General features: G+C 35.1%; 4 protein-coding genes across 8 annotated transcripts; 1 reads left to right on the top strand and 3 right to left on the bottom strand.

Annotated features, from left to right (window-relative positions):
- The first annotated feature begins 218 nt into the window (after nucleotides 1–218).
- Nucleotides 219–3,142, top strand: LOC111385242. The gene is made up of 2 exons (XM_023009618.1): nucleotides 219–1,322; nucleotides 2,357–3,142. Exons 1-2 carry the CDS (start codon nucleotides 822–824, stop codon nucleotides 2,993–2,995), a joined length of 1,140 nt encoding a protein of 379 aa, XP_022865386.1. The 5' UTR covers nucleotides 219–821; the 3' UTR covers nucleotides 2,996–3,142.
- A 606-nt stretch (nucleotides 3,143–3,748) lies between these two features.
- On the bottom strand, nucleotides 3,749–8,549 carry LOC111385210. Its single transcript, XM_023009589.1, has 9 exons — nucleotides 8,488–8,549; nucleotides 8,299–8,365; nucleotides 8,089–8,205; nucleotides 7,779–7,993; nucleotides 7,487–7,690; nucleotides 6,461–6,824; nucleotides 5,768–5,859; nucleotides 4,009–4,098; nucleotides 3,749–3,921 (listed from the first exon to the last, which is right to left on the bottom strand). Exons 6-9 carry the CDS (start codon nucleotides 6,807–6,809, stop codon nucleotides 3,871–3,873), a joined length of 582 nt encoding a protein of 193 aa, XP_022865357.1. The 5' UTR covers nucleotides 6,810–6,824; nucleotides 7,487–7,690; nucleotides 7,779–7,993; nucleotides 8,089–8,205; nucleotides 8,299–8,365; nucleotides 8,488–8,549; the 3' UTR covers nucleotides 3,749–3,870.
- A 3,130-nt stretch (nucleotides 8,550–11,679) lies between these two features.
- On the bottom strand, nucleotides 11,680–17,095 carry LOC111385240 (vacuolar-processing enzyme-like). Of its 5 annotated transcripts, none has more exons than XR_002701028.1 (5): nucleotides 15,244–17,095; nucleotides 15,018–15,161; nucleotides 14,266–14,630; nucleotides 13,405–13,611; nucleotides 11,916–12,288 (listed from the first exon to the last, which is right to left on the bottom strand). XR_002701028.1 is itself a non-coding variant. In XM_023009616.1 (4 exons), exons 2-4 carry the CDS (start codon nucleotides 15,066–15,068, stop codon nucleotides 11,864–11,866), a joined length of 285 nt encoding a protein of 94 aa, XP_022865384.1. In that variant the 5' UTR covers nucleotides 15,069–15,161; nucleotides 15,244–17,084; the 3' UTR covers nucleotides 11,680–11,863. The 5 variants fall into 5 exon arrangements, 3 of the variants coding, with proteins under 3 accessions (XP_022865384.1, XP_022865382.1, XP_022865381.1); XR_002701029.1 differs by having other exon boundaries at nucleotides 14,266–14,572; XM_023009616.1 differs by lacking the exons at nucleotides 11,916–12,288; nucleotides 14,266–14,630 and adding an exon at nucleotides 11,680–11,890 and having other exon boundaries at nucleotides 15,244–17,084.
- A 321-nt stretch (nucleotides 17,096–17,416) lies between these two features.
- Nucleotides 17,417–20,494, bottom strand: LOC111385273 (probable protein phosphatase 2C 72). The gene is made up of 5 exons (XM_023009654.1): nucleotides 20,242–20,494; nucleotides 19,194–19,523; nucleotides 18,811–18,925; nucleotides 18,095–18,318; nucleotides 17,417–18,006 (listed from the first exon to the last, which is right to left on the bottom strand). The coding sequence occupies exons 1-5, from the start codon at nucleotides 20,410–20,412 to the stop codon at nucleotides 17,806–17,808; spliced, it is 1,041 nt and encodes a 346-aa protein (XP_022865422.1). The 5' UTR covers nucleotides 20,413–20,494; the 3' UTR covers nucleotides 17,417–17,805.
- Nucleotides 20,495–22,005: the final 1,511 nt, after the last annotated feature.

Genomic DNA, 22,005 nt, shown 5'->3' with positions numbered 1-22,005 from the left:
TCACTATTTTAAAATACATTTTTGGCAAGAAAATGGGTCTCAAGCATGCTTATAGAATGTTGTAGCATTAATGATGTTAAATAGGATTGACGTATTAATTATTAGCCATTAATTTTGTTAATGACATAATTAATTTTTAATTTCCATGTTTTGAGATTTATATAAACAAACAAAAACCGCCCAGTGGCCAACGTTAATTACAATTTTTTTTCCTCCATTGCTGAGTGAGCACGTCAATCTTAATCAACCCCTGCCCCTTATTCTCTCTAGATTTTCCCCACCTTTACTCTCTGTCGATTCATGTATCTATATATCGCCCAATCTCTGGCGCAAGGTTAGAAGAGAAGACTAAATCAAAGAAACTACCCAACAGTTATTCCCTCCTCCCAAATCAAACCCATCGCACTTTTAAGTTTGTTAAAACACTTTTAGAATACCCTCTCTTATTACGACCTATTTATCCCCTATCTCTCTGTAACTTTCTCGTGAGCTTGTACAAGGTCTTGAGGTGTAACTCGTTACCTCTGCAAAGAAAAAACCAGGTTTCTTGATTTTTCTTGAATCTCATTTAATCAGCCTACTAAAAAAAACTCAAGATTCTGGGGCTTAGTATTTTGGGAAAGTTGGTGCATACTCAAGGTTCTGGGAAATTCGTGAAAATTCAAGTATCTGATTGTATAGGGCGATCAAGGAAGTTCTGGGATTGGTTTCCTTGGTTAGTTCTGAGAAATTTTGGATCTATTTGATTTGATATGGTGAGAATAAGGTAAAGCTGAAATTTTTGTTTGATGTAGTTTGTTTTTGCATCGAGGGTTGTGCTTATGGAAGAAGGCAAAGAATCTACTGTAATAAGCAGGACAAGCCAATCTAGGGTTTTGCCTCAAAAGCTACTTCAATTACTTGCACTTTTTCTGGTTTTGTGTTTTGTCTTCTCTGTAATTAGTGTGTATACAATTAGGCGTTTTGGAGTTACTAGTTTTGCGCCTGCTATTAGGCCTACTTTACAACCCTGCATTCAAGAAGAACTGAATAATTTAGAGCATTGGATCAAGCCCCCATTGAATTTGATGCACAAAATGAGCGATAAGGAGTTGTTTTGGAGGGCTTCATTGACGCCCCAGATAAAGAATTATCCATTTAAGAGGATCCCTAAGATTGCCTTTATGTTCTTGTCTAAAGGGCCATTGCCATTGGCACCTCTCTGGGAGAGGTTTTTTAAGGGGCACGAGGGGCTGTATTCAATCTACATGCATTCATTGCCGTCGTTTCAGGCTGAATTTCCATCCTCGTCGGTTTTCTACAAGAGACAAATACCAAGTCAGGTATGTTTGTGTAATCCGATTTCCATTAGTTCTTTTATCAATTAACTGCAAAAAGGATATTAGATTTGTCAATTTACACGAATTCCATGTTTTTGAGTATGAAAATTTAGTGGTAGTCTTATAGTTGTAAGTTTATCATCTAGACTGTTGGCTCTGTTATTACTTTATTAAGATTTCCGAGGTTTACCCAACGCTTCTCTGATCTCTGGACCTCACTACTATTCATTGTTATATTTGGTTTCATTTTGCTGCCAAAGATGATGTAACTGAGGAATGTCTTTAGAAGAAAATTATTGTTCATCACTTTGGTCAATTGGCAGTAATTTTTCGGCAGATTTTAAGGAGCGCGTGAATCCCAAATTTATAGTTTCTCCATCTTTTGTTTTTGTTTGGAGAAAGGGTTATCATTCTAAGGCAGATTAGATTTCCTGAAGTTGACTCCGACAAAATCATACCTCTTGCCCGGTTATTTACCTGAAAACCTGGTAAACAATAGGTTTTGTTGCTCTTGCATTATCATTGTCTCGCTACAAAGATCACAAGTTAACATATTATTCAACTTGTGTCACGTTACCCAATTTTTCTTTATTCAATACTTGCCAATAACATTGCCCCTGGACGCACTCTTTAATGATGAGGTTTATGGTATGCAGTCGTATTTTCCACGTTAGGTGTTCTTCCATTTAAAATGTGACCTGACTTTTAAGGAAAAGTCAAGTCTTCGAAGAACCTATAGACTTGACCGTGTGGACAAAGTGTGTGTTGGAAGGAGAAATATTGTTAAACAGAATCAAAATTTGTTCTTTTTTATTCGACTTGGTAGAATCGGTAAAATTCAAGAAATTTGTTTTGGTTTTATGAATTCAACTGTTTTTGAAAGTCTTAACGGGAGTATCATTAGAAATTGGGAATAGCACAAACGAATTTCTTGTGAACTTGAACTAATTCGTTTATGGTTAAGAGCTAAGATTTCATCTGGACTTGGTAGGCATGAAACAGAGTTTCTGATGAGCATTTGATCTCATCCTGGACAGGTCGCAGAATGGGGAAAGATGAGCATGTGTGATGCTGAGAGACGACTTATTGCTAATGCCTTGCTCGACATTTCCAATGAATGGTTTATTCTACTTTCTGAATCGTGCATTCCTCTGTACAACTTCAGCACCGTGTACAACTATATAAAGCAATCCAAATATAGCTTTCTTGGTGCATTTGATGATCAGGGACCTTATGGGAGAGGACGCTACAGTGAGAAAATGTTACCGGAAGTTAACATCGCCCAGTGGCGGAAGGGATCTCAGTGGTTTGAAATCAACAGAAAGCTTGCTCTATATATTGTGGAAGACACGAAATACTATCCAAAATTTGCTGACTTCTGCAAGCCAGCATGTTATGTGGACGAACACTATTTTCCAACTATGCTAACAATTGAGGCCGGAGAATTGTTGGCGAATAGAAGTATAACTTGGGTGGACTGGTCGAGGGGAGGAGCTCACCCAGGTACATTTGGAAGAGCAGATATTACAGAAGAATTCATGAAGAGAATTTTTGAAGGTCAAAAATGCTCGTATAATGATCAGCCTTCGTCTCATTGTTATCTTTTTGCGAGGAAATTTGCTCCGAGTGCCTTGGAGCCGTTGTTCTTGTTAGCCCCCAAGTTCTTAGGTTTTTAAATCAGACGCGAACGATTCTGCTCTGATTTAGAGCCTTTTTTCACATGTACAGACCATGTAGCTTGAATTTGGAGCCAAAAGTACATAGTAAAATTATGAATTTTGTTCATTCTTTGGAACATTAGATAGATGGCTTGATGTTTTTCTTCCTAGTTTTTGTTGTTCATTTGAGAACATACAATTTTTTTTTTAATTCTTAATTTTGACAAAATACAAGCTTTCATTGCGAACAACATGCAAATTAAACCGGGGTATACAATTGACTTGATCTCCTGACCAACCGATGAATTATAGATAACATCTCGCTCCAAACGTAGGAGTTGCTAAGAGTAATATTCTGAATTTAGATGTCCAACTCCGCCGTCTGTCATGTATTTTATGGATGATGAATCAGGAACATTTACTTCTCTTTCCCTTCTATTTGATATAGAACCAAAAATAAATAGAAACTCGTTCATTCCTTTTTAGGCGAATCAAAATGGACAATTATCTTAATTCTAGCAGGTAGAATAATAGCAACAGAAGAAAATGAATGGATTATTTTATTCCTTTTTCCATCTCTCAAGTGTAAAATAGCACAGGAACATTTGAATTTAGCCTCAGAGAACAGTTCGAGTTCCTCCATGCAGTGCTTGAAATTTTTATTTAATTTTTTGTATTTATTTCATTTATTAAGGTATTAATTTCAAATAACTATTGTAAATTGTTTGTAATTTCTTTTATCTTAGTTTTTTTTTTGAAAATGCAGCATAATTATTATTAAATTTCTAGTAATGGATAAAAATTTGAAAATGGAGTCAAAGAAATACAAAATACACCAGCTTGTGTAATTTAACTAACGTGCACAAATTTCCTCCACAATTCATTACACTCCTCTACTCTGAGTCGGACTCCATGTTTCCCATTGCCTTCAACCCTCTTGGTCTCTGAAATAAATAAAATTGTAAAATTAAGCCCAACTTCAACCAAATTATAATTTATAATTTAAAAGTAAAATTAAAATTGAGTTCTACCTTCTTTGAAACCTTTTTCTCTCTGACCTCGTATCTTTCTAGGGTCAGATCGCATAGCCATGTTCCTGGACTTACCAACTGCACAAACAATTAAAGATTAAGTAATCTTTATTTATTTATTTATTATAAGCTGAACCATTCCTACTAGAACTAAATTACCCTTTCCCTCTTTACTCGTAATAAAAGTCCAAAGAAAATTGGATAATGGGGACTTTATGATTATGATTAATGCCAAAAAGAATTCTATATCAACGCGCTTCCTTGGACAATACGAAATTTTGATTTTTTTTTTAATTGATAAGAAATTATTATTATTATGAGTCTGATAAGTTTTCGTGGACCATCATAAAAATACATATTTTCGTAGGTGACTTGAGGTCAAGCAAATCGATTAAAAAAAGAAAAAAGAAAAAAGTGGATACGTGTAAGCCTATGGCTATAACCTACTTGATTATCCTTATGCATAGCAATTTCTAGTAGTTGATTGTGCCAAGACAACTTTGCAGCCCCACATCACCCTCTCTACCTAATATAAATTATTAAGCCCTGTTTTTTAACCATTATCCAATGAAGATAGAATTTTTTTTTTTAAAAAATGTGTGGTTAAAAAGTATTAAAAAATTTTAAATTCAAATACAAAATGTTTTATTATAAAAACGTGATTAAAAATAAATTTAGAAAAAATAAAAATAAAAAAGTTCTGAAATTATGATAGACGAGAAAGGAATTAATATAATAAACACATGGAACTTTATTCCACAACCGCACCACTCCTTCCCAAATGCTTTTTGTACGAAAGATAGATATACACTTTTGATAATTCTTTTAATATTGTCAAAATCTGAATAATTAATATTGTTACGAAGTTCTTGTTTAAATATTCACTTGTTCGAAAAAATTAATTTTTACGATTTTTCATAACTATTTGACCAATAATTAAACAAGAACTAATTATGAAATGATCCATGAAAAGAGAAAACTATCTCACATTCATGGATTCTGATTTGGGTATATGATAATCACTTAATTTCATTTACTAACGAAGTATTGCAGTGAATTANTACGAAATTTAGATTAATTTTGGATCTAACAATAAATACATTGACATTGGAAAGGAAAGGAACGGGTGGCCCACTTTTCTATCTTCCAATCAGATGCTATCACTAGGTAGTTAATTATTTATTTATTTCCCTCAAATATTATATTATATTGAAGTGCAATAAATAGGAGGAAAAAATAAATGAATATCGGGCGTAAGTATAATCTTTAAATAGTAATTATTCACCAAAAAATGGGCATCAATTTAGGATCAAAAAAATAATCAGGGGATGAAAGTTATGAAAATATGACAAGGTGAAATACACCTAGCTATCTATCACTAATGTCGCCACTTGCAAGTGCGTGCGCTGCAATTATTATTATATTCTATTCGAATAGATGGCCCTTTCACTCCATTAGGGGGAGACTTGAGAATGAAAACCCCCTGCATCCATATTTTCTTTTGGTATCTTTTTTTGTACCCACCCAATTACCTATAGCACTCCGATCTTAGCCACTGTTTTACATCAATTACAATTGACTTTACCAAAAAAAATAAAAAAAAAAATAAACAAATTAATTAAAATAGTGAATTTTTGAAGAACTAGTAGTTAAAAAATAAGAAAAAATTTGAATTTAAATATAAAACATTTTATTGTGTGAATGTTGAATTTGAAAAAAAAAAAGAGTTTCAATTTAATAGATGTGAAACACGGCCAACCCCAAAGCCAAGACGCCATAGGATTTCAGACTCAATCATACCATCAACCACAAGGCCGTCATGGTTCTCATTGCAAAGCATGAGATTTGAATCTCCACATTGAAATTATTGGTTTTCAGTCTATGATCCATATAGACTTAAATTCTTTAACTTCAACAGTTAGCTTTTGAGATGAGATTCCCCCTATAACGGTGGTTTCAAAGTAGGAACCACGTCTCCCAATTGTAATTGAGTAGCGCGTTGGCAATGCCCAACACAACAATGTTTATTCAGATTAGTCATGGGCTAGTAAGCCAATTCAACATGAGCATCAAGATCGCAAAGCGTGGTTTTCATGATTTGCGTTGTAAGTTATGGACTTGGATCTAACGTCGAAATATGGAATTTCGATTTGTGATTTATATAGGACTTGAATTTTCTCAACTGTTAAACTTCAGTGTAGATCTCTATGATCTATAACAAAGTCCATACGAGTCCTATAATCCATATTTAGGGTACCACTCCACGGTCCTCGATCTTTCGAGTCAAGTAGTTCCAGCCCCAAACAAAGATTCAAGAAAAATCCCACAACACAAATAATTCAAACCAACGAGTAGAGGACAAGAACTCCACCCCCATGACCCAAGCGCCACAATCCCCAGAGTCACCATGACACCCTCATCAAAAGAAAATAATTGGAATAAAAAAGAAATTACCTCAAAATTCGATGATGAGACGGAGAAGCTGGACGTTGACGGAGATTCAAATACCCGTTACTCTTGGTGCTAGTAATGGCAGTAGCATTCTTATTATTCTGATGGTTCGAATTAGAATCCGACCTAATCACCCGGCGATCGACCCGGGCTGTTGTCCGATTAACCAGGACAGACCCGGCAGAGTCATTATTGCTGTGGTCTTTGGCCTGGACCTTCATGCACCGTAGCCTTTTCCGATTCCCCCACTGCAAAAATAAGTCAGACGACGTCGTTGCTGGTGACCTGGACGACTCGGATCTCGGTAACAATCCTCCTTCTCTATTGGTGCTGGGATTATTCCTCTCCATCTCGCCTTTCTACACCTGTCATCATCATCAATGACGGGGCTAACTGCTTAAAATTATATTTTAACTGGCAAATTTATTAATATAAGTGGAAACAGGAACAGGATAGAAATGGGGGAAAAAATTGGGGTTATTCTGACTTCATAATTTAGAAATAAAACGAATCACTTTATCATTTGATGATGATTGGAATATTTCATTTCTGAATTTAGAAGATAATTTCTGGTGCATTCACAGAAGTGAATTTTTGGTCAGGATCTGTACCAAAATGGACAGCAGAATTGAAAAATAACTAAAAAAAAAAAAGGTTGAGAATTCAGCTCAAGAATTTTATTTATTTATTATTATTTTTTTTTTGGGAAAATCCGCATTACATGTCTTAATTTTCTGCAACGAAAAGTTTCGAAGATTGAGATGAAGAAATATTTAGTAGCACAAAAAAACTATGTGAGAAATTTGAAAGAAGAAGATGATCGTAATTGTTTACAAATTGGGAAACTTTGGTTTTAAATTTAAAGGTGAAATTGAAATGCACTCCGGAAAACTCAGAGATGGGAAATTTGTAAATCTGGGTAAGAAGAGAGTGATTACAAATTGATGAATTATTCGAAGGCGAGTAACTCCAAAGAGATGAGGAGGGAATTTTGGCCAGTCTTCAGACGAAAATCACCATTCATTACCTGAAAGCCTCTTTTCTCTCTCCCACAATAGATTCAATTCTTCTTTTTGTTCCTCGCAAAGAAACTCCGATTCAATCCTCAAAATCCGAACAATCGGTGTCCTTTGTTTCGAAAAAATCAATGTGAAGAACGCCAAAACAGAGTGGGTGAGAGAGCCTGAGAATATCAGAGCCTGATGAACTGCCAAAAAAGAGCTCTCTGATTCTGCAGTACAAAAACCAGAAGTTTCATGAAAAAAATTCAAATCAAATTTAAATATTGTAGTATTTTCGGAAATGGCTGGCTTTCATACCTTATATAATGACAACTTCGGTTCCAGAATTAAACGATCATCCTTTCACGTTTACAACAATTTCTGTTGATTCAAGTCCTTTGACTCATAAACTCCCAGAAGATAAGGATTTTCCGGTGAAATGTCACCGAATCCGAGCTCCGACTTTCAGCTCTTGTATTAAACCCACGATCTTAAGAGTCCTAAAACTGATTTCCAATCTCCCAGAGATATACCTGTCAAATCAAAATTAAGGGCAAAAATCATATTAACGCAAAAAATCTCCAAGGAAACACACGAAAACAGAACAATAATTCCAATTACGACGAACCTGTAGACTCAAATATTTCTCATATCCAATCGAAGTGCGTCAGTTTCTCACAAACCATTAATGATATCAAACTTCAGTATTCTTCTTAACACAACTCCAATCCGCTTTAAAATGCGCCTGTGATTCAAAAACCAAACAAATCATTCAAGTAAATCCCATAATTAAACTCAAAAATTGAAGAATAATTAATAGAGTGCATCAGTTTCTCACAATCTGCGAACGAAATCAAAGCTTCAGTATTCTTCACAAAACAACTCCAATCCCTTCCAAAATGCACCTTCGATTCAAAAAATATCCAAAAACACAAAGTCCCATAATCAAATACACAATTGTAGATAATAAATTATTGAAAAAGTTTTAGATCATCGATTATTAATATTTCACTGCATTTCCACTCACCAAATTCTCCAAAAAATAATGATCTTGATTTTTTAGAAATGCAAAACAAGAGAGAGAGAATTCAGAGAGAGAAAGATAGAAAGAGAGAGAGAGAGTCTTCTTCTTCTTCCGAATAGAGAGAAAAGTAGGAAAACACTCTTTTCCTTTCAAACCCCCATTTTTGTACCCCTTCCGTTTCCTGTTCTCACTCTATTGTTTCATCTCTGACCGTTGAAAGAAAATCTAACGGTCTCGATTTCTTTTGAGTAAACCGTCGAGGTCGCTAAGTTACGGCGCTATTGTGTCCCACTTAAAGACTGGATTTTACTTCACGGCGTTAGCTTCATCAAACGGAATCTTTTGCGCTGTTAGGTCGCCGTTATATTTATTTAATTTATTATTATATCTTTATTTAAATTATGGACATTTCTCGCATACCCGTGCACAGGCGCTTAGCACGTGACCTACTTAACCATGATTGAATATTTAACTCGGGTTAAATAAATATTAGGTTGATGACATCATAAACAAAATTATGTTTAAATTCTAGACTTTGACGAGCTTATCCATGTATAGTAGTGGTTGGATTTGAGTGTGACTAATTTTTGCACATGAAACTTGAAATTTTGAAAGATCTAATTATGCAAATGAGAAACTTACAAGAAAATTTGAGCAAGCTGCCCTATTCTTAAAGTTACATTTATTATCTCCTCGAATATTTTTTTTTTCTAATTTTTGCATAAGAAAATTGGAATTGCGTAAGATCTAATTATGCCAATGAGAAAGTTGCAAGAAAATTTGAGCAAGTTTTACTATACTTAAAGTTACTTTTATTATCTCCCTACATGCGTGTTCGTTCATTTTTCCATCAAAGGTTGACACGCACACAATTTTAGTGACGAATAGCGATAGAATTTGAACTTAAAATCTTTACCTATACTGATATAATCACTAAAAATTTATTAAGTAATGCTTTTAAGTTTTAGGTCATTAAATACTCATAAGCACTAAAGAATGTGTTTAATTAAGTGAGTAGTAAGTCAAGTCATGAATCATATAAATGCAAGGCCGATCCTAATAATTATGAGGCCCTAATATAATTTTTTTGTTCTTTTTGCACAGAGCAATATTTGAAATTTAAATAACATAAAATATTATGTAACCAACTTTTCAGACAAAGTTGTCAACATATAACATACCAATCAGCGCCCCTTCATGCAAAATCTACTAAAAAATTAAGTGAGTAGTAAGTCAAGTCATGAATCATATAAATGCAAGGCCGATCCTAATAATTATGAGGCCCTAATATAATTTTTTTTGTTCTTTTTGCACAGAGCAATATTTGAAATTTAAATAACATAAAATATTATGTAACCAACTTTTCAGACAAAGTTGTCAACATATAACATACCAATCAGCGCCCCTTCATGCAAAATCTACTAAAAGCACTATAAATTTATTTGTCTTATTGTAACATAATGACGCTATATATAGCAAAATAAATTATTGCTTAGTTCTTTGATTTTGAATCATCTATACTAATCTGATAATTCTTCATTACATTTCCATTTGTTATTTTAGTGTAAATGTCTAAAGTCAAGATTTAAGACTAAATTTAAAATTCGTTAACTCATAAAAATGGCTACAAACTTCCAGTCGTCATGTATGCACAGCCCATGCTTTTGTTCTTTTTTCTCAGTTTTCATTAATTTGAAATCTGAATTCTGATCAATTCAGTTGGTTATAACTGGTAAGATTAGTGAGAAGTAGTTCAAAAGGCATAATTCTTTGCCATTTTTAGAACTATTTTTGCAAAATAAATAATAATGCATTAGAAATTCTTTGCTCTGTAGGAATTTTTTTTTTCAGACTTCTAGGTTGTTTTTGAGGCCCCTAAAATGTTGAGGCCCTAGATCGTTGCCTAGTTGGCCATGTTTTAGTGCCAGCCCTGTATAAATGTGTGGATAAAATGTAAGTTTGACAAAATTAAATTTAAATTCAAACATTGCCAAACATGTGCTTGATCTAAAATCTTAAGTTGTTAGAAAGAATAATCATATACATGTTATTTAAATCTTGTATTCAACATATTTAACATGAAAAAACACAAATTCCAAAACAAAACTACAATGAGAAAGATGATTTCACCGAAATTCATACATACCAGATTTTTTTTTTTCCATAGATTACTAAAATCAATTTTAGATCAAATAGAATATAAACATGAACTGTAAATCATACATAGGTACCAAATACCAGTCACAAGGCAGCTGTTAAGCTTTGAAGTTATACGTACAGATTGCACTGAAGTACCAAGGTCATAACCTCGATGTACAAGAAAATTTGAGCACGTTTTGCTGCACTTATAAGTTACTTTTAGGAAGTTTTTTCGGAGCATCTTTGAGATTTTTCAAAAGTTAATTTTTGGGAGGATTTTAAGTTCAAAAACTTAAACTGTACTAAAAGTCAGTCTTTCTATTAAGGAATTTAAGTTAGCCAAGCATGCTGTGAAACTCTCTGTATCCTGAATTTTAGGGCATTCAAGCACTAAATCCCCTGTGGAGAGAGCTCCAAAAACTGGAAAGAAAACTGGCACAGACCTGAGCAGATGCCTCTGCCATTTGCTCTTGCTTTATGCCAGCATTGCAGATGTTAGCGATATAACGCATGTGTTTCATTCCATATTGGGATAAAGATCCCCAGCGAATCTCAAATGTTCTAACCAGCAAAGAAAATAAGAGTAACGCTGTTCTTTCAGAACAAAATCCCGTAATACACTGGTGGCACGTTTGGTATGGTAGGTTAGATAGTATTAGACAATATTAAAGGAGAAAGGAAGTAAAAAAGCTGTTGATCACACAGTTAAATAGGATCCAATATTGCATACCAAACTTGCATGGGATGTTTGCTCAAGTGCGAGGCCAACTAGTAGGGTAAGCACATGGGGAGTTATTTTTTATTCCTAGGGCTTAAATTAACAACAATGCTACTTGTACAAATTTATTTACAGATTGATTTACAGGAGATGAGTTGGCAACATTTCACAAGCTGGTTTAACTTTGTTTTTTGTACAAGAAGCCTGTGAAACGTTGCCAACTCAGCTCTTGTAAACCAATTTTAAAAAAAAAAAAAAAAAAAGCATTGTACAAGTAGCATAATTCAAAAATTAATAATACTAGGGCGTAGCATAATATTATATCATGCTTTATGTGGTCTCAAAATATTTTATCTGAAAAATAAGCAGTCATATTGGGGAAATGCAGTTACGAATCGTAACAAGGGTTTAAGAATGTCCCAATCATCAACAAGAGACTGGCCTGTAGGCCGAATGGTCTTCAGCACTTCAGGCCCCTTTTTCGATTCCAAAGAGACGTTTCCCAACAAGTTGTGGTAGGTTTCACCCCAAGTTAATGGCAAAATCTACCTATGATTAATGAAAACACAAGACAGGAACATAAATTATGATGCGTAATGATGGAAATTGAATTACAGAAAACAGAATGAAAATACAATCAGCCTTTCGAGAGGATTGTACTCTCCACAATATGGTTTTCACTTACTATTTTTGCCTCCCCATCCTCTCCCCCTTCTTTATTTATAAGCTACTTGTAATTGTTATCCCCTCCCATCTTTACTCTCTAACAAACTAGTTTTCCACCAATTTGCAGGTTATTCTTCTTCTAGGTCCTTCTAGAATGCATGAGGTGGATTGGAGCCTATCAGTTTGATACTACTGTCAATGTGCGTTCTGTGTGTCATAGCATCAGCAAGCTCCTTTTGAGCTTCAAATTTCCTAAGAGAGCCTTCAGGAGCCTTGATGAACTGCCAGTATGTCATGCAAATCATTATATGTCTCTAAAACATATCATTAAAGTTTACATCTTACAGTGTGAATGAAAGAAGACATTAGAGCTGTAGGAGTGACATAATAATTTTAGCATCAAGAAGACTCCTTAAGTTTCACGTAATTTCATCCAAACCTTGTCCTCGGTCTCAGTTTACACACTCAACTCCTAACCCAATTTCAAACCAACTGAAAAATAAAGTAAACTGGTACAAAAAAGAAATTAAATGTAAAATGAAATTCAGGCTGTATCAAATGGAAAAGAGTGTGGTAACTGGTGGAAGTAGATGAGAAATTGCTTCGCTAAAGTTTAGTGGTGAAGTCTTTCAAGCAACATGAAATTCAGGCTATATACTTCAAACTTTTGATCATGGGGTGCTTCATGTATTCTATTGTAGATTATAGCAATGCCACACAAATAGGGCTAAGCTTTCGCTTTAGCAGATATAGCAAGGTTCTCTGACTGCTATTCCTTATTACCTTTAACATACAAAAGTAGCAGTTTAGATTTTTATCCTTGTGCATTGTATCAATATAAACAAATGGTAATTTTATTTTTCCAAATTCCCTACAAAAAATGAAATCATTTACATAAACGGGCTAACAGAGTATGAAATCTTTGTCTAGGGAGCTTTTAGCTTCTTTTCTGGGCAGTTTTGACGTAATTTGTTACAGAGTGCTAGCATGCATAAGCCCAAACATTATGAACTTAGTGCTTGTTTGATAGTGATTTTGAGAATTGATTTTTTGATCGTTGAAGATAAAGAGGGTCCTACCTGTGAAAGAAAAATTAAAAAATAACGGCTGAAATAGTGAAATAACAGTCAAAAAATTCATTTTAATTGGATTAAAATCTCTACCAAACAAGCTCTTATGTTAATGAGATACTGCCCACAGCTTCACCAATGTCCAAATAATGGACTCAAATTTGACATTGGATCTCCCTTTCAAATTTGACCTGCAGCTTAACTGGCCTCTTATTATATCATTTAACTAATACTGACCTCTAAATGGTACCAATGCATGACAAATACACACATTAGGATTAAAGCGTGTAGTTGATTCAGTGTAGCAGAAAAAGGAGTTACACATACCTTATGCCAGAAATGTAAAAGATTAGCATCAGGCTGGTAAACAGCTTTCGAAGATAGCTGCACTGCATTGTTGTCCACAAAACTCTGGTTATCATTAGCAGGATACATACACGAGTGCAGGAAAAGATTCTCCGCACTTAGCTTTAAGTCACCATATTGCATGACATGGGAGCCACAAAAAGAATTTTGATTAGCAGTTCTTCTGACCTGTGAATGCCAACATCATAAAATCATAAGAAATATACACACAAAAACAAACAAGATAGAGGACGGCTGCATTTTGGATGCTAGTCTTCATTCTTAAATTTTTTAGGAACAATGTCCACCATAAAATGACAACTTAGAGCACTAAATGTGCAATTTTTTAGGTGAAATTCATGTAGAATTTCAACCTTCCCAACACAGAAAGACTGATGCAATTTATGTCAGGTTGAATACATATGGTTGACTCCAATGTTACCACTACAGCCTAAATTTCTCTAGTTTCAGGCAGACTGTTGAGTTTCAGGGAGGCTGCTCAATTGTAAATGCATAGTTAGATAAAGGATCATATCAGTTGATATTGTTGCCTCAAAGTTTCTTTTCGCAAATTGTGTATTTCACTGATCATTAGCAAATGGGTATGAGTAATTAGTAAAACATGAAGCCAAACATGGTCATTTAAGTAATCAATCTATAATCCCACCAAATTGAAATTATTAGCAAATACAACTCTTCATTTTTTTCAATAGCTCTTACTAAAAAGATAATCAATAAGTTTACTTGGGCATCCAACGATTGAATGATCAACAGGGATGCCACCAAAATAGAATGAGCAATATGCAAAAAATAAAAAAGAAAGGAAGGAAAACAGGTGTGTACCTGTCCTCCATCGAAGCAACACTATGCAAGTAACCCAAGCTGGTTTCATATTCAGGGGGAGGACCCAGATAGTCGCCTGGGCGGAGCCAGGAGGGGCAAAAAAAAAAAAAATTCTACTGGGCTGCTACATAAAAAAAATAAAAATAAAAATGCAAAGAAATATATAGTTTTTTACATTAAAATTAAATAGGCCTTGGGGGGAAGGGCTGGGCTGGGCTGCCCCCCTCTTCCTACGCCCCTGTGTGGGCAGTAGGTTCCCAGCTGCTCTCTTCCGCATTTGATGCATTGGTTGCATATATATTCAAGGCTTCAGGAAGAAGACAATCAAAAATACTTCCAGACTCACAAGCTTCAAGGTAAAAAACCTAATAAAGCTTAAAAATTAGAAGAATAGCCCTTCAAAATTTCAGAACATGCTTCAATGGTATAATTTGGTACTGAAAATGAAAGCCAATAATTGATTAACCAAGCTTTTATATGTCCCAGAAGCATGCTTCTTCTTTAGAACATCAACTAGGTCATTTGCATAAAGGTAGGATTTGTAGGTCAAGTAGCTCAGTCCTATTAGGAAAAATTCATTCGTACCCAGGCTTGTAAATGCCCGGTTACATGCCCCTCACATGGGGGGCGCGGGTGAATGAATTTTTCCTAATAAATAAGCCAGCTAGCATAACTAGTCTACCAAGAATGAAAAAAAAAAAAAAATGTAAAAACTAATCCAAATCAAAGGATGCTAGTAGTAAGTTACTAACCAAGCACTCCAGGACCACCATGATCACCATAGTATATGAAAATATGATCATTCGGACCGCTATCTACAACTTTTCTGCTACCTCCTGTGAGTGCAATTCTGTTCCCAAGGATCACAGCGAAAAAGTTGTCGACATAATCCTGGTCTACAAAAATTCACCACGTGTGAAATAGAAATACAGTTTCAACAATCAAATTATGACCAAAAGACTTGAGAATAACACAAACCTTAGGAACTCCTTTATAAACATCCTCTCCATGAGGGTTATTAATGATGACTCCAGGCCTAGGGTTCTCTTCACTTTGAGCAATGTCATCATACATGAAAATGATGACATTTTCATCTTAGAGACCACCTCTCTTGAGGATTTTATATGCATGGCATAAATCCGCCTAGTACAAAAGTAAAATCCCTATATCATATTGATTGTGAAATGAAAATTACAAAGATGATTATATCTAGATATCGTATAGAACCCCTTTCATCTCTACAGGTTGCGTGTAAGACTAAGCATATTATTATAGAAACCATGAAATATGATTAAACAATAGCAATAAAGTTTGTCAACATAGATTAAGGACATAAATGACGCTGAATATAAAAAAACTCGGCTCATCTTTTCCCAGTCCTTGCATAGGGTCATAATGATTATGGGATTGTTAGTAGGAACTCAATTTTAAATTTCTTAGAAACTCATCAATTTTTCTTTAATTTCTGTTTACTCTTCTTTCTGCACATCACACTTGAAGTGAAGAGAAATGTGTAAATATTTTCATATCATTAGAATCTTCATGCCCCAAGAATTTTGATTTTTAAATACCCTTGCAGGCATGTAAAGTGGCCGATTATAATCTTCAATGAAAAAAGAGAAAAGAAAAAGAAAAGACTCATAGGTCCAATGTGAATGCCATTTGTTTCTATGAATGCGATGAAGCTAAAATAGTTGTCCTCCTCACATAAAACAAAACAAAGCAAGACCAAACAAATGAGGATGCTGTATCATATATCTTCAAAAAAGATGTAAATGGATTAGAAATGCAATAGCATAATGGCATTATGTTACTCATTTTCGTCAGCTGTCAAAAAGAAATGACGATTGCAAACAAAATAAATTATAAAATTCTGTGAGCCAGTGAACTTCCTAATCCAACAATTACGTACATCATGTCAAAGATAACTATACCTAACATAAGATCATTTTCAGTTTCTTTTGGTAAGATAAATTGCCAACTTCTTTTTTCAATTCTAGATTACTACTATATATATGCGTAAACTGTGTAAGGAAACCACACCCTTCTTCACTTGTAACAGAATTCCAGATAAACATATAAATTGGTCCTCTTGTACTTGATAGACTTCTTAACAACCAAATTTGAAATCTTGACGTCTTAGACCTAAGTATGGAACGAAATCTAAGTAGTGTATACCCCACCCCACCCCAAATTATGGAGATTATTTTAGCTACGGACTTTACAGAAAATACCAAGATTTTTATAAAGTTGAACTATGACAAATTCACTCTCTTTCGAGAAAAAGCACAACAAAAACCAAAAAGAGAATCCTTTAAACATAAATGAGAAACTGTGTGATTCTAAACAGAATTATAAAATCAAAATTCAGCCAAAAAAATAAAAATAAAGAAAGCATTTAATTTCAATCATAAAGAATTTAATAAATATGTGTCTTAGAAGGTTAATCCCCTGGTGCCGCCGTGCCGGTAATTCCAGTAACCGGTGGAACCAGCTAGGAGGACGGCCCATTTGGTCTCCAGGGCATCCTCATTGGCTCCACCGTTCTTGTCCTCAAAGCGGCCAAAGACTTTGCGAGCTTCAGACGGCAGCTTGATCAATTCCGGCCATCGGGGACGGCCAGGATCGAAAGCGCTAGGAGGAAACATGCACTGACAGCGAACCGAATCATCGTTGTCTCCGGTGCAGAAATGGGTAATATATTTGGAATTGGTGTACGTGAGTAGTCGAACCTTTGAATTCTTAAGCCCAAAAATACACAGTCATAACTGTACAACTATATAGCGTATTTCCGCAAATTGCTAAGGCGAAAAATAATTGGGTAAATTCTGCGTTTTGTCCCAAACCGTTACCTTTCGTTTCCGTTGCATCTTTGTTTCCAACCTTCTATATATCACATTTTTGTCCCCAATCTTTAATTACTTAACACAACTCATCCCTAATGACCATAAAAATACTGTTTTGCCCTCTATTTTAAATAACATACAGAAATTTAAATCAGGAAATTCAATGAATTAAAAATAAGGGATAACAAAATTAGAGAATATCTAATAAAATAATATAAATCAACACGATGGCTCTGGTGGACAAGAAAGGAGAAGAACGCCTCTCAACTGCCGATTGCAGAACCACTAGTAATGACTTGAGGATCTACTAGATAAAATCGTTTTTTATTATAATGTCTACTACTACAAAGTACCATGTAGCAAACACTATTGTGTACGACTATTCATGGACAGCATGAACTTACCTGGAAAATTTCACCCAAAAAGGGATGAGAAGAGAGGAAACAAGTTAAAAGGAGCTTTTAATAAATCATACATCATTTTTTATGCTGTTTTTATTTGATTTTTACGAGGTACAAATATAAAGAAAACTAAAACAAAACCACAAGGAAAGTTTAAACAGCAATAACCATTGCCATTCACAGCTTCTTATATGAAAAACTCGTGGTGGTTCAATCCTCTTTTTTTCTCACTCCTCAATCCCAGACGAGCCACCCCATTAGCATTTCTTGCACATATCGTAAAGTAGCATTTCTTAAATATTTAGCTGCAGATCGTGTTGACTCTTGTTTTGCAAGAAGAGGCAGATGACAGTGCAGTCATCTCTATTCGAGTTTGGAAACTTGCGTTTCCAAGCAGCAGTCGAGGCATCCACCACTGCTTTTGCAGCAGCCTCTTCGTTATCGGCTGAGGCCACTATGGATATGACTTTATCATTGTTAAGCACATCCCACACCTTACATCAAACATAAGAAGCAAACTTAGTTCCATAAACAACGTTAGTACTGCGAAAATCGAACTTTTAACAAGAGTTGTGGCCTTACCCCATCTGTAGCCAGGACAAGAAACTGATCGTTTGTGGATATATGGTGATATGAGATGTCCGGGATGGAGATGATGCCGTGATACTTGAGTAAAAAGTCTCCAAAAGCTCGAGACATGGCTAAGCCAGGAGAGTCTTCATGGGGTAGCCAAACTCTTTGAATATGTGGTTCTTCTTTTAGTGCTAGTACCCTTCCATTGCACTTTCTTATTCTCTCAGCCTCCCCTGCATTAAAATTTGTTCGATGAACATCTTATTGTGTTGTGCATGTGGCTCATATAGAGTAGAACACAAGCTCTGAATCAAATGGGCCGATGCCGATACGGGAGTATTTTCTGTACGAGCCTTAAAGTTTTATATGGGCCCAAGCTAGGGTTAGTATAAATAATATGTTGTAACCCTATTTTGCACAACTGAATAAAGAAATCTCCGCTTCGCTCTCGTGGACGTAGGCACATTGCTGAACCACATAAAATTCTTGTGTTCATTTTCGTTTTCATCTCTTTAATATTGCGCATAAAATCCAACATATTGCATGATAAAACGATTCATAAATAACGAGTTTTTGCTACAATTAGAGATTTATCTATATAGGTCTGCATCCATTGGACTTATTTTGGGTTGAGCAAGTGTTTGTTTAGTGTGTTCTTAGAGACATTTAGACGTGCATTCTTACTAGACATGGTGCGTCCAACATAGGATTGCAAGGGATCTTACCGGGCACTTCTGGTTTGAAATCAGTACTTAACTGAACAGCCTTTATTCCATTCTCAGTCTTTGTTCCCAAAATTGCTCGGGAATCACCAAGATTTGCAATAACAAGATCTCCCCCCTGTCAAAAGTTTTGACAAATCAATAACATAACAATTAACATTGTATGGTTCCCACAAATTCACGAACAAAAACAAAGAGGAGCACATTATCCCCGGGTTTTCTTCAATATATTTAGGGAACTTTCCCAGGGGATCGAGCGAAGGACTCACTTCCCGAATGAGCTTAACCAGATTTGCCCCCAGGTGCATTAGGAGGGCGCATAAGACAGAGACTTCCATTCCGGATAATGAAACAGAAATCTCAACGTGGCTTTTTTAATATCGTACCTGTTTTACGACAACAACAGCAGTAGTTCCACTGCAGCAGAAATCAAATTTGTCAAGAAGCTTGAGTTCCTTGTCCATCACTTTAAAGGCACTCAAACCAGCCTCTTTCCATTTCATGAAATTCTTGCTTGGTACTAATTCACCATTCACACTTCCGCTTCGTTTAAGAGAAGATGTGTATATTGCTGATGTGCTGATCTTTGCTATTGCATTTCTCTGGTTAAGAAGCAACAATGGCAACCGGTTTCTCACTAACTTGCTCACAATATGACCATTTTTGCCATGTCCATCAAAAACTCCGCAAAAAGCTCCATCTTCAATTCCATAGCCCTGCCAAAGTAAGAAGTTTCATATTCAGACATGTCGTAAATATGTATTTTATGTATTGGGCAATATTAAGGAAGAAAAAAAGTTAAAACCATGATCGTTATACTATACTGATGCATACGAAACATGTCCTAAGAGCATATGTTATTTTAAGCCAAAATTCGTCTCGGCTTTCGTACTACTATCCTGCATTTGAAATAAAGTCAAATCATGCATAACTTTACAAAGGGTTTGTGAAATAAGATTAGTATTTCAATAATAATGACTAGGTTGAACATTTAGAAAGTAAGGTCCTGTTCTCTTTACCGTTTTCGGGCCGTTTTCTGTTTTCGATTTTTCAAAACGGTGAAAGCGTGTTCTCTTTCCCGTTTTCGAAAACGAAAAAAAATTTGTGAAGAAAACACAAAACGACTTTTTTGTCGTTTTGGATGTTTTCAGTGTAAAACTTGAAAAAACTGAAAACGCGGGAAATGAAATAAAGTCAAATCATGCATAACTTTACAAAGGGTTTGTGAAATAAGATTAGTATTTCAATAATAATGACTAGGTTGAACATTTAGAAAGTAAGTTTCTTGTTTCCAAGAAAAGACATCAAATATGAGATTTTTCATGCCAATTTGCAGGCTTCAGTATGCCACTCATCACTCGTGATCTTCGTTAAGCCAGTTAAATGTTGTCCAGTCGAGCCTATCAAACACGTAACAAAGCAGTATTGACATACCTGATAGAGAATTGCTGAATCCTGATTAAACCCTTTGCTTCCTGGATGAGAATAAGTGGAACCGATTACATGTACTCCATTTGTATCACCGATTTCTCTGTAGTATACAGCATTCTCTTGGCCATATGCATCATCATGTATCTCAGATGCAATAGATGCACAGATTCCCATATCAACCTTCGGAATTTTTCTTCTTATGCATATACTGTTAGAATCCAAACACAAAATCAGTCTCCTTAAATAAGGGGTGTGGACCATGGGAATATGCGAATTGGCTAAAATATATAATTCTTGAAATAAAAGCAGTGGCTCCCAGCAAGTTGAAAACTATAATTTGGTCCAATAATTCAATGTTTTTAGTTATTTGTTCTAGGATACCCCAAGATTCATTTCAAGGGGCATCTCAGGTGTTCTTTTGTAATACCTAAGAGTTTCCAAAGTAATAATGTATATTTAAAAGTTATGTCTTGTGTAAGCAATGGAACTTGGGCAGAGTTTGACTTCTTGTAAGTTTGAAAATAAGAGCAACAATGCTTATAATATCATAGAAATTTACATGTATTGAATAACTTCTTGGTTTCAGATTTTTCTACTCGTCATATCAGTGTTGACGGCTTATTTTCGTTCATCTCATGGTGTAGTTTTTATTCTCTTTTTAAGAACAAACCAACGACTAATTTCTGATTAAAAAATTAATTTATCTAAAAGAATTCTGGATGGCGGTCGTCTGAGATGCAGTGACTTGCCTTTTCAAACTACCTTATTCCATTAATTGCTCGTAATTGTTACAACGACTTGAAAGGTTTTTTTGTGTTTTTATTAGGGAAAATTGCAGCCAAGGTATCAAACATTTCGTTTATTAACAGATTTTGTCCAAACCTATTATTTGTGTCACCATAGGCACCAAACCTTTACAAAATTTGCAGCCCAAGTCCAGATTAACAGTTTCTATTAGTGTTCATCCCACTCGATGCTGCTGTGAGTATGATTTCCTAGTCGCATCTCCACCTAAATCTTCAGTCATCGCGAACCACCCGTTTAGTTCATATGCCACCCACACATTATCCAAACTTGCCTCTATCCTTTATGAAAAACCTCCGATCTAACTCCACATCGTAGGTGTAGCACCCAAATATCCAGTACACCCTAACATTTGTTTTGTTTTGTTTTGTTTTGAAGGAGATGCGGTTTTTTATTTTCCTTTTTTAATTTTTTATATTAAAATTATAAAGTTACAATTTTACCATTGCCTTACCTGGTCAAAATTATTCGATTTTTAATTTTTGAGGCTAACTTATAGTTTTTGGGATCAAACTAACGAAAATTGTCAATTTAGACTTGAACTGCAAATTTTGTAAATGTTTGGTATCTATGGTGGCACAAATGAAAAGTTTGGACAAAGTTTACTAATAAACGAAATGTTTGGCACTTTGACTGCAATTTTCCCTTTTTATTAATAAATTTTATTGGTGCTTTATATGTTTGACTCACTTCCAATAGTCTGGGTAGGCGACACCATCTTTACATATTGGATACAATTTTGTGTCTTTGCATATTGGACACTATTGCACATCTTCCAATGAGGCTCTAAGCATTGTCAAATGATAGCTGCACTGTAAGAGAATTTAGGCCCACACTTCACATCATTCTACACATGTAACAATTTGGCAAAGCACACATAGTCGAGCCCCCACGACTGAGCTACCATGGTCGAGACCCCATGGTCAACCCCTATTAGCCGAACGCCATGGGGAGCCGAGCCCC

The sequence above is a fragment of the Olea europaea genome, unplaced genomic scaffold, assembly GCF_002742605.1.
Source record: "Olea europaea var. sylvestris unplaced genomic scaffold, O_europaea_v1 scaffold311, whole genome shotgun sequence".
Lineage (NCBI taxonomy): Eukaryota > Viridiplantae > Streptophyta > Magnoliopsida > Lamiales > Oleaceae > Olea > Olea europaea.
The sequence above is the reverse complement of the archived record's forward strand: the minus strand, read 5'-3'. Positions and strand labels throughout refer to the sequence as shown.